At 38.9% G+C, this 12,470-nt stretch overlaps 1 protein-coding gene across 14 annotated transcripts in view; it reads right to left on the reverse strand.

Annotated features, from left to right (window-relative positions):
* SYNE1 (spectrin repeat containing nuclear envelope protein 1) overlaps positions 1 to 12,470 on the reverse strand; it is a 308,297-nt gene that overhangs the window by 150,577 nt on the left and 145,250 nt on the right. For 13 of the 14 annotated variants that reach the window (XM_063329322.1, XM_063329317.1, XM_063329326.1 and 10 more), the window contains 6 exons: positions 11,562 to 11,918; positions 7,520 to 7,656; positions 6,421 to 6,598; positions 3,729 to 3,911; positions 2,052 to 2,195; positions 1,565 to 1,720 (listed from right to left, as the gene is read on the reverse strand). In XM_063329322.1, the coding sequence (XP_063185392.1) occupies positions 1,565 to 1,720; positions 2,052 to 2,195; positions 3,729 to 3,911; positions 6,421 to 6,598; positions 7,520 to 7,656; positions 11,562 to 11,918 (1,155 nt within the window). The remainder of the gene's footprint in view (positions 1 to 1,564; positions 1,721 to 2,051; positions 2,196 to 3,728; positions 3,912 to 6,420; positions 6,599 to 7,519; positions 7,657 to 11,561; positions 11,919 to 12,470) is intronic. The other variant, XM_063329323.1, reaches the window with a different exon arrangement.

Here is a 12,470-nt window from a genome sequence, read left to right on the forward strand (position 1 = left end):
ACATAATATACAACTGAAAAATTCAGAAATGCCTTTTTTCTGTTTTCTAAATGTAAAGCTTCATCTAATTGTCTTCTCTCATCCAAAGCAGATGAGAGTTTTCTGGTTTCACTTTTTCTTAAACATCTGGTAAATCACACCTAAACTCCATTTCAGTGTTGCAGCTGAAGATAACTTGTGAAATCTGCCAATGAACAAGACAGACTTAAGCCTATGAAGCTATGCCACTGTAACAACATTACTTGGTTAATACTTCGAAAAGAAAGACCTGTTTTCCTCAATGACTCCCATTGGTATAACCATTCTTCTGAAAAATTACTGACGCTGATGCTCAAGTTACATTGCTAAAAGGCCTGAGGTGAACAGGAACAGAGTAGAGTGTATTTCACATGGTGGCAGAGAACTAAAGTCAAGCTAGTGAAACAGGCTTAGGAAGTTACAGACAGGCATCTTTCTCAAGTGTCCATGGCTATCCAAAGAATTCCAGGATTTCTCTCATAGGCTGGATCATATGTATCCTCTGCCTCAGATTCTTTCTTCTCATCCTGACATCTCCTACAAGTTCTGTCCACATAAGCCAATGCTCGTAACTCATGCCTCTTTCCCTTTCTCTTTTTGCAGCCATGAAAATTTATTATAGCCACGTATACGCTCATTTTCAGTAAGCCAAACAGCTCTAGATATGCTTTATAACTTTTATTTCCACAGAAAAAGTAGAAATTAACAAACTAGCAATTGCCCAAACATAAATACTGTCTGAATTAAATTGTTATTCTATAACACACTTCCTAAATTCTTAATTATTCTCATTACTCTAGTAACTATAAGCCTAATTCAGTATCAAGCCTCCTTCATGACTGGAACGTTGTGAAAAATAACAGTCCTAATATGAATACCTTCTTAACTGTTTACACAATAGAGACAGTAGAACTATTAAATGGTGAAGTGAGTCAAGCACCACCCTGTAAAAGAGAGTTAGGTTAAACTCTCAGTTCTCAGCTTGATGCTTTAGAGTTTGGCCTATGCCTCCTCTTGAACTTTCAAAAGCAGCCTAAGAGGCAATTTTTTCAGAAGACCAATCTATTAGTTTTAGATGAAGCAATGCTGACAATACAAATAATAAATCATCATCATAGGATGCAATGAAGTAATAACTTTTCTGTATTTTCTAACAAAAATAACTCCCCTAACTTTGGAAAAAATACTTTTTTCAGGTGCCACTTATTACAAAAATAAATGTCTTCAGTACTTGAAATCATGAAAATCAAACTTGATTATTGTATAACTATTATAATTAATCTGCATAATTATTGTATAATCAGACGGGGTTTAATTTTTAATCAAAACACATTTAAGAAAAAAAAAATAAAAAAAAAAAATCACAATTCCATTTTGTTGACAGTCCATGTCAGCTTCCCACTCTCTAAAGCCAGTGTGGAAGACAAGATAGCTGAGACATACCACAGAGCAGACAAGCAAGACAACTGCAGTGCTTCACGTTTCAGTCTCTTTCCCCACATACATCAAATGAGCTGCTTAAAAGCACATACACTGAGTGCATTACCTTTGTCAGATTGCTTAGAGTAAGATATTGAGAGGACAACTGAGACACTCTGCGCATAAAGCTTTTGCTGACAGCTTGCTCTTCCCACAGCTGCTGAGCTTTCTCTTTTAGCCTGTTGAGCTGATGCTCGTGGCAGCTTATTTCCTCAAGGACAGACTGTAAAGCACAAGCACGTTAATAGTAAGACTGGGTGCAAGAAAGGAGGAAAGAGAGAAGCATGAAGGCCCCATGAAAACAGAAGTGACATATGGCAAGCTTGCTGAGACAGGCACACCGTACAGCTATGGCAGTGAAGCAGAATGTCATAAGAAATGTGGAGATGCAGAACCTGATGGAACAGGATCATCAACAGTGATCCCTGAAACCAGTTCTCATCTTATTTAGAGGTCAGGATGCTGGAATGATCAAGCGTTTGTAAGAAATCAATGAGGCCAAGAGGATGGGACAGGAAAGTCTGGCTGTGTTAAAAAGGCTTATAAGAAGTCACCTGCAACTTTTGCTGTTCTCTCCTCTTGGAAGGAAGATCATGGAGCCGACTGCTGCTTCCTTGTACTACCCTCTCAGTTGTGGTCAGCCACTCCTGCAGAGGCTCGGCCGTTGCTTCAAAGTCTTTCATCTGGATCTTTAAGTTCTGGGAAGACATACGCAATTTTATCAACCGTCCCATTGCACTGGACATAACTGTAATGCGCAACACACAGATCAAGCACACAAGAAGGATACATAATTGCAGCCAAGCACTACACAACTCTTCAAAATCAACCCCACCTGCTCTGCTCCTTCCCATCTCACAAACAGACCACTAAAAGAAAAGTCTGAGAGAGCACCTCTTTAAGAGGCAAAATAGAGGCAACAGTGTAGGATACGTCTACACAGTTGAGGGGAGGCAGAAGCAAACTTCCTCTGAACTGAAAGCTTTACAGATCTTACGAGCTTTGGCTCAATGTAAGTCTAACTCACAAAGCTAAGGCACACTGTAGAAAGGCTAATTTGGGATACAAGTTACCTAACATCTGACCGCAGTCATTCACACTGACCCCTCCTTAAATGCCGCTGTTTCTAGGTGATGTATGACTAAGTTCAACCCAATTCTGGTGATCATTTCTGATTATATTCTGTTTCAGTGTAAAATTTTGGTTATAAAAATGTGTGTGTAAAGGCATATGTAGGCATTCCCTCAGTGCCTGCATATTTTTGTTGTATACTTATTCTGCATTATTAAAAAAAAAAAAAACCAGCATCTGAAATAATTCATATGGATTAGAAACAGCATAGCTCCTGTGCCCTATTTTTTTCCCCCAGACCGATTTAGTTTTCTTTTTAGCTGTAGCCTTATCACTTAAATTAAACACCAGAATGAAAAACTGAGCCTATGAGACAGAAAAATGCTTGGCTCAAAAACATTAACCTCTAAGGACATCTTTCCATGGCAACCCTGAGATGAAGAAAGGTGAGTCCTTGCCACCTGAAATATTTTTTTTTTAAAGGCTTTCCTACACAATGTAATAAATATATTTAAACTTTTTCTCCGCTGGCTAGGCAGCATTGGTTTGAAACGGGAATGCATAGGAACTTTATTTCTCCTGTGCTGTGCAGGGAATTCCAGCTAAGACCTTTTGACCTTAAAACCCATGACCTTAAAAGAGATTATGTTTTTAAGATATGCACCTTCTGTGCTGGTTGAATTGTGAGTTCTGAACAGAGAAAGGCACCGGGGTCTATTTAAAAGGTTGCTTAAATAAATCATTGCATTTCACCAGTTTGCAAAAAGAGAGACAACATTTACCCACCGTACTGGGACTGTTAAATGAGCGACAGTGTCAGAAATCTGTGCTATAACAGTCCTTAAAAAAATAAATTGTGTTTTAGTAATCCAGTACATTTGATGAGCCTCATGTTAATGAATTTGAGATGAATTTGAGCAACTGCTGTCTTTGCTACCTTCAGTTATTCTGCACTCAACACTCTTCTGCATGAAACACCCCACATAAGAAAACAAAAGTAAAATGTAAGCAGAAGAATTAGACTTCTTGAAAACTATTTATTAGTCCTGTCATATCATCAACACTTACAGCTATATACGAAATCTAAACTGTGCTGTTTGAAACAAAAAGCAAAGAGGAAATTTAGATCCAATCTTTCCCCACTGTGTTGGGTTCAATACCTCCAATGCAGATTCCTTCCGGTGGAGGGTAGTGATAAAACTTTTCCAATCTTCTTTAGCGGTAGAGGATTTGTCCTGGATAACTTTAGCCTTTTCCTTTGGTAAAACAGAGCATAGCAGTTCTCCTTTGGATGCTACCAGGTTTAGTTTTTGTTGCCCAGTCTCACTTTCCGATAAGAATTCCTAAAAATAGTAATAAAAGAAGCTAATTGGTGAACTTTGGGTCCCAGTAAAGGTCAATGGCAAGCTCCCAGAAAATTTAACAGGGACAAGAGTTTATTTTTTCTGCTTGTTAACATGCTAGCTCATCTTCTGGTACATTCCATTTTAACATTGTTCATATTTATGGGATTTAAGGACAACAGCTACTTAATCCAGAAATGCCACACGTCTAAATAACATATATATTAAGACTGTAGGATTACCTGTATATTCTGCATTTCATGAGACAATTACTGGTCATTTAGTTGGGTATTATACTTTAAATCTCCAGTTTCGTTTCAGGGAACCAGTATCCTGACACAAGTAACAGCAGGAGCTGGGGCCAACTCTGAGGCACACACAGGACTGAAGCCTTGCCCGCAGGTGACAGCCACACTGGACTTCCAACAAGAATTAGGGCACTGGGGTGATGCTTAGACCCTGAGCAATGTCTAAGCTGTGTGATTTATTCCTCTGCATCCTTAATTTTCCTTTGCTATTTGAAAGTATTTTTCTTCACAGAAATCTTGCACAATGCCAGTGTGCAAGAAGTGTGTGGAAAAATGCATGTGCAAGAATTATACAGAAATGTAAGGAAACAGACAGATTAATTTTAAATTCCAATGTACTTGGATAATGTTCTTGTAACTTGTAATTATTAAAAGACTTTGTGACCATTTAGGACTCAAAGGAATTTAGCAGTCTTAAATAACTAATTTTAAATGCCAATATTTTAAACTACTACTATCATGATTATGTAATACACAAATAGTTTTATATCCAGAATCATAGAATGGTTAGAGTTGGAAGGGACCTTAAAGATCATCTAGTTCCAACCCCCTGCCATGGGCAGGGACACCTCCCACTAGACCAGGCTGCTCAAAGTCTCACCAGCCTGGCCTGGAACACCTCCAAGGATGGGGAATCCACAGCTCCTCCGGGCAACCTGTTCCAGCATCTCACCACCCTCACAGTAAAGAATTTCTTACTAATATCTAATCTAACTCTCCCCTCTTTCGGTTTAAAACCATTGCCCCTTGTCCTGTCGCGCCACTCCCAGATAAAGGGTCCCTCCCCGTCTTTCCTGCAGGCCCCCTTTAGGTATTGGAAGGCTGCTATAAGGTCTCCCTGGAGCCTTCTCTTCTCCAGGCTGAACAACCCCAACTCTCTCAGCCTGTCCTCATAGCATAGGTGTAGGTTATGTAATACTCACAGCATGTAATCATAAGATTACATCCACATTCAGAAGTAAAAGACTTAATACAAAAATTGGTAAGTCAGGTTCTGATTCTGCGTTACACTAGATGTCTTAGTAGAGAATGCAAAGGGTATGTTAGCTTTAAGATACCTGGTTCAAGTTCCGGCTGTATTAAAATCAAAGATATAATTGCCTTGTGACTTAATGATGTCAAGTGTGCTAACAGATAAAACATTAACCTTTAAAACCAAATAATATAAGATTATACAGGTTACCAAGACATCTCTAGAAGTCCTAAAGCATTCGCTGCATGGCAAAAAAGTTTATTTCATCTAAAGCAGCTTTCAGGGAAGAAGAGAACAAAGTAAGGTCTTATGCTGTGAAGGGGCTCCAGTGATAAAGAAAAAAAATATCTTACCACTGTTGAAAAAAAACCTAACCTTGCTAAACCTCTTCTATTTAATGTCAAAAACTAATAGGATTTTTTCCCCTAATATTTCATCTTACCATATCTTCATTTTGGGGTAGTCAAATATTTGATATATTAATACAGTATTGTTTACACTTTTCAGTAAACCATTTAAACAAGGAAATGTGAATTTACTAAAAGGAGGAGGAAGTGATTTGGGTTTTGTCATTTTCTGAGAAACTGATACGAATTTCTTCTGTTATAATATCTAAATGCAGGTTTAACAGTCTCATTATGTAATTCTCATTTTGCTACTTTCAGTTAAAATTATAATGGTATTCTATTCATAAAAGTATTTCTTTCACTTGCTTTATTAAAATAAACTTTTAATTGGCATTCCTTTCCACAGAGTTGTTGGGGCTTTACATGAAAAATATACTTTTTAAATGCCTGCTCACACTGCCTACATACTCTATTGTTGCCCTAAGGGCTCTACTTTCACATACGAGGAAAAATATTTACATAACTTTGAAATAATTCCAGCCACCAAGTCCTGATTCTGATACCATTCTGATTTTACAGAGTTTACTGTCCTACTATAAGTATATAAAAACCCCATATTTTTTCTACTTTAAAAAAGAAACAAACAAGGAAAACTACTATGAGAGACAATGACTACATAGAAACTGTAGCTCAACAATTAAACTCAACAAACTAGATTAAAAAAAGAAAAAAAAAGTGTTTATTTCCTTGCAATTAGTCACCTTTAGTGTTGACAATAATAACATTAACAAAAAAATAGTAATTAACCAAACAATTCAATCTGAGCTTTATATGAAACTGATTTGTTCTCCCTTAGACTAATATTTTACTGCTCTAATTACCTGTATTTTCTGCAGACTTGCTGAAGCTTCGCTGATATTTTGAGGCACATCAAAGCATTTGGCTGTGGTGACTTTTGCATTGACCAGCCACTGCTGGAAGTCCCTGAAAGCCGTCCGGAATCTTTGCTGCAAGATCTGCTCTTTGCTTTGACATCCTTTTGAAGCTTGCAGGCAGAGGCTGGATTTATCACATCAGGGAAGCAGAACAGAGGGAGGGAGGGAGGAAAGGCAGGACTCTGTTAGGTGACAATGCTATTAACGTAGTTCTCCGAAATACAATGGTAAGGGTAGGTTAACCTGGATTCCTCCTACCAAATTTAAGCACTTAACTGAGGCACCAGGAAATCCATTAGAAGCTTTCAGTTCCTTAGAAGCGAAGCGGGACATAACTGTCACAGATATGACAGGTATAAGTCTTTCCAGAAAGTGACTAAGCGCACCTAAGCACGAACAGTTTCTGCAAGCCCCTTTCTCTCTCCTGGGGCAGGACACGGAACTACAATGATTATAATTCTAACTTCTGTGGCTCTGTTAAGTTTGTAACATTACAAGTGATCAATCTGGGTCATCACACCCTTCTTCTGCAGCTACAGAAGCCAAAAGCTATAACCTCCTGCAAGAGACAACAGTATCTTGTGTCTGAAATGCAGGTGTCATACTCCCAAGTAAATCAGTTAGATCGACCTGAGAGAAAGCAAGGGAACCAGCTAGTCAGAGAAAAGTAAACTGAAGGATAAAATTAAGAAAAAGATCTTAAATAGCTGGTATAGCTTGCTCCTCCATCAGACAAATAAGCCATAGTGCTACCTCACAGTTTTTTACAAGGATTCCTCCTGTAATAGGTCAGGTGTGGATATATATTAGTTTCAGCTGAGTTTAGTGGCATAACCTGGCTTTTAGAAAAAAAAAACCCAAAAAACAAAGTGCTACTTTTTAAAACCTCTATTGAAACCAAAATCAAAATAGTGATTCTAATCACTGTATACTTCTGTTTTCTGATTCAAAAAGTCTAATTAATGGTTCCCTAAAAGACAGCTCACGCCCACGTCCCTTCCCCCCCAGCCGGGACTGATTAACTATAAACAAGACAAATGTGTACCTGTTATACTCCTTAATCAACCCTGAAACTTTTGAAGAATGAGTACTCAAATCTCTGGAAAATCTACAAAGATCATTTAACTGAGTTTTGATCTCATCTGTCATATGTTCAGACTTTACCAAAGCATCCAATGTTTCCTGTTAAAAGAAAACAAATGAACAATTTTGGTGAGTAAATAATAAAAAAAAAATAATCATTTGAATCAAAAATTATCAGAATTTAAAATCAAATTCATTTATGATCTTTGCACATTCGTGTCCAAGAGTATTTTTGCAGGCAAACCTACAGAAGGTTATTTAAAATTATGAGCTTCTGGAGACCAATTTCTGGAAGCCTCAATTTTCTTAGCTCAAAATGTTCTCAAAGAACAGTTTAAGACATAAATTTCATTTTAATAAATGAGCTACAGTATTGTCAGTTAGCTGTATGCATATAAAAGTACATACATTTAGGGAATAGCCAATAATATATGTTTATATAAATACATTTAGCCTGTTGGCTTGAGTTTAGCACGTTCAATAAAAACTGGTTTGGGCTGTATCCAAAAAAACTAGTTTACACACAAAGCTTTTAACAGCTCCAACTCTTTCACAGAGGGCTTCATAATGTAAAAGTACAGCTGCTCACCATCCTGTGAGAGTAAGTGGGTTACTGCTTGTCATTGCTGCACTGGAAAGGCTCTTGCTTTGGAGACAGCTAAGCCAACAAAAAAAAATGCTTTTGTTGGTTTAGCTTACGTCACTGGGAGAGGTGTGATAACCACTCCAAGAAAAACAGTCCTTGTTGACGTCCGCAGCATCTCCACTGCAGAATCCCGCCAGCTCCTCCAGCATAATGAGCACTGCAGACTTGGCTCCTTGTCCCACTAGAAACTAAATTCTTCAGGCATTCCTCTTAAACTACCAGGGAGAAAAGACAATCTTCTAACTAGTTACATTCACCACGGCAGAGGTTCTGCAGCGCAGGCAGGCCAGAGTGTTTATGATTGGTCTGGCTAAATCTAAGTGCCAATCTGGAAGAAATCTACAATATAAACTTAAGAAACACATCATATGAAAGGGAATACAGATTTGAACAGGGACATGGAAGTGAGACAAGGAAGTCCCCAAATCTTGTTTCTGAATATATATAAAAAAGGATGATTGAAAATATTCACAGTAAACTGTCTGTAATAATTTATCTACACAAAATTGAATGTTCAGGGAAGGTACAAATGACATAAATGAAAATATATGCAGAAGGTTTTCAAAATATCACAATCCACATGATGGAAATAAAAATGCGCACTGAGTAGATTTTTCACTGTAAAGGATTAACTAACTCTGCAATAAACAGATACCTCTCTATGTAAATCAAAAGTAAAAAGAAATATTAGCAGGGGTCTAACCCAATCAACAGACTTAGTAAGAACAGCAACTGGACAGAAGCCAGGCATTCAGCTCATGTGTCTGCTGCCCACAAGCAACTTTGTGATTCCTTCATATCCCTTTTCCTGAAAAATTCTGCAGAACTGTGAAATCAATTTTTTAAGATCTATATCATGCATTTTTAGCAAGTAATAAATAAATAAATATTGCTTCTTTGTAGTACCTGAACTGCCAGGAAGAAAAACCACAGTGATCCATTCCAAGAAAAATAGAACTATGAGCATGTGTTGGCTATGAATAACAGTGATTTAGCCCGTAATCACAGCTTGATTATATTAACATTATTGAGATCTGTTTGCATTTATAGATCACAGTGAAGCCCTGTAAAATTAAGTCTAGAAACAATTCAGATGCATTATGTGTACAAACTTCCATGTGTTCTTGTGAGTATGAAAAAATATTTTGCTACAGCAGATTTTCAGGACTCCTCTGATTTACATTAGTCGTGTTTGTATTATGGACTTTATCTGCTCTGACACACTCGTACACCAAAAATCTGTTCAACCATCATTAAAAGATACTTGAAATAGTCACACTGCCAGTTTGCTATGATACCATATAAAGTAGCATTTGAATTAAGTAATTATGTAATAGCAATGACACTTAGAAAAAAATGTAAACTAACTACTTTTTGTTTATCTTACTTTATGTTAAACTACACACAAGACTACTTTTGAAAGCATTAGGAGTAACAACACAATGGCTGTTGCTTAAACACAGGATGTCACAAATTGTATAAGGCAGGAATCACCATAATGAAATACTAACAGCTTTTTTTTTTTTTTTAAATAAAGAAAACATGTCCTAAGAGTAGCACAGGGTTAGAAATGCCTGTTTTCAATGAAATTTTTCAATTTCAAATAACCTACCTCAATAACTACTAAAAGATTATTCTGATGACATACAGCCTTAGGCATAACCTATTAACAAACAGGAACATTAACTTGCAAAACAGGGTACACTTAACTGTCGCATTTTTCCATACAGAAACACTGATAGCACTGTTGCAGCCACCTGGATTTGATTTTGAATCTGACAATATCCAAAATAATTTGCTGAATTCCCAGTGCAAGTTCTGTTGCTCTGATGTTGAGCATACCTAAAGGAACCGATCTTGAGAATAACAGAATAACACAATGAGCTTGCTAATTATGAGAAGCAGGAAATGCATTTTTAATTTGTGGCCTTGGCTTACACGGCAACAGAATCACTGTGAGACAATGGAAATGGAAATCTGCAGTGCTATTTTACGTTTACAATAGGACCTATCCCTGGGGTTCAGAAATGGAAGGATTACTGTCACATTTCCTCTAACTATAAATAAAATTACATAGTAGGGCTGTGCATAGTAAATCTTGAGATTCCTCTGCATTCTCCTCATTAGCCAAAGTTTACAACTGTCTAATCTAAATGAAGTGTTGTTACATAGAGCTACAGTACTTACACAGTATATATACTACTAATAAAAGCAATATCCTTTGAATTTAGTACTTCTCCATTTATAAAATAAAAAATGTCTGGTAATTGTTGCTGTAAATTGATGTCTTCCTTTCCTTTTTAAAAACATATAAACATGGAAGACTTTGCATATTTGGACCATTATTTGCTCCAATGTATTGTCAGCTTTGTTACTCCTACAGATACATACTGGCACTCAAGCAAGCAGTTTTCATAAATCTGTGTCAGGGAATTCTGTGAAAGGGAAAGCCACAGAAATAACTTGGCACAGACAGTGGAGGAGGAGATTTATAATCTCAGCTCAAAGAGAAGGTGTTCTGGGTTTTTTTGAATATTTCTTGGGCCTAGGGGTCAGAAAGCAGGCATCACACACCTCTGTTCCCTTACTGAAACTGCTGTATTGCAACACTGACCTGAAAAGGAAATACTCTCCAGCTTTTCTCAACACCTCTGATTCACAGTAGTCCAGATACATACAAACATGTATCTTGATTGTTATGAATATATATATATGTTTATATATAATGTGTGTGCGTGTGATACATACACGTGGATTTTTTTGCTGGAAGACAATCAGGAACAAAACCAATATTTCTCTAAATCCCACTGCATTCCATAAGAAAGCAATTAGCAAGGATACTGGTTTCTAATATAACTTTTTAAAATATCAGACAAGATCTCAACGTGCATAATGCGAAGGTTATTTCAAGAAATGGAAAGTATAAGCTCAATACAGTCTTGACGAATTATATGTAAGAAATGGCTCCAGCTGCTACTTGGTTTTTAGGAAATGCTTCACATTTCCCCGATCAAGTGCTACTCTGGCTTGGAACGCTGAGCAACTTGGAAGAGAAGTTGAGAGGTGGTGTGCTAGCTCCTTCACTTTCTCAGAGGCAAGATCTGTTTTTAACATCTAGGATCCAGGCAGCATTTACTACGCCTTGTACAGCAGAGGCCAAGGAGAGAAACGTCTTCTGTGCTACGCTTACAGTTGCAAAAAAAAAAAAAGTTTGGAAAGTTGGGATTTCAAGGAAATATTTTTCACAAATACGTTTTATTATTTTCTACTCAATAGTCCCACTTAGCGGAAGTTTTCTGCCCACGGCACCCGTACATTTACAATCGAACAACTGCTAGGGAAAGAGATGCATCCTTACTTTCTCCTTGCGCCAGCTTTCCACGACCTCGGCGTCGGTGAGCCGGCTGTCGAGGGGGACCAGGCTCTGCGACCAGGCGGCCAGCAGCCCCCCGAGCCGCTGCGCGGCCTCCTCCAGCTGGGCGACCTGCGCCGCGAACTCCTGCTCCGACAGGGCCATCTGGCTCAGCACGTCCCGCAGGCTGCTCTGGCTCCGGAAGGCGCTCTCTTCCCACTGCTTCCAGTCCGACCGCAGGGCCCGCATCTCGGCGGCCAGCAGCTGGCAGCCGCCGGCGGCCGTGCCGCGCTCCGCGCCGGGAGCCAGCGTCTCCACTCGGCCCAGCCGGCCCGCCCCGATCTGCCGGGACTCCACCAGCTCCTGCAAAGGCGACATCGCCATGGTAACCCGCGGAGCCGCCGCCACCGGGAGGGAGCGGGAAGGGGGTTCCGCCCGAGCGGGGGGCAGCGCGGGTCCCGCGGCGGCGGCGGCGGCGGTTTGGCGGCGGCTGCCGCAGGAGCGGGGAAAAGGCACGCTCGGTCAAGGCAGCGTGCGGGCTTCGCATCCATTAAACAGCGGTTCTGACGCTTCCAGAAGCTTAGGGGAGAGAGAACTGCTTTTTACAGACGCTGGAATATGGTTTAGGTTAAGATGCGGAAAACAATAACTTTGTTGTGATCTTTTACGTAAGAAACACTGGTATGGAGCTGCTCATCGCAGTTTTAAAAACACAACTGCGCTGCTCAGAAAAAGCATTTTACAGCCTACCCATGATCTGCAATGTGCCGTAATTGGTTGCACATGTCTTTTTTTGCCTTTCTTTTTTTTTCTTTCCTCCCCACAGAAGTGAATTCTTTCTACAGTGTCCTATTTCAATCTTACACATGCTACAAGGGAATTTTGGGAGTTTTCAGTTTAAGAAGCTGGAGAATA

Source organism: Chroicocephalus ridibundus, chromosome 3 (assembly GCF_963924245.1).
Source record: "Chroicocephalus ridibundus chromosome 3, bChrRid1.1, whole genome shotgun sequence".
Taxonomy (NCBI): Eukaryota; Metazoa; Chordata; class Aves; order Charadriiformes; family Laridae; genus Chroicocephalus; species Chroicocephalus ridibundus.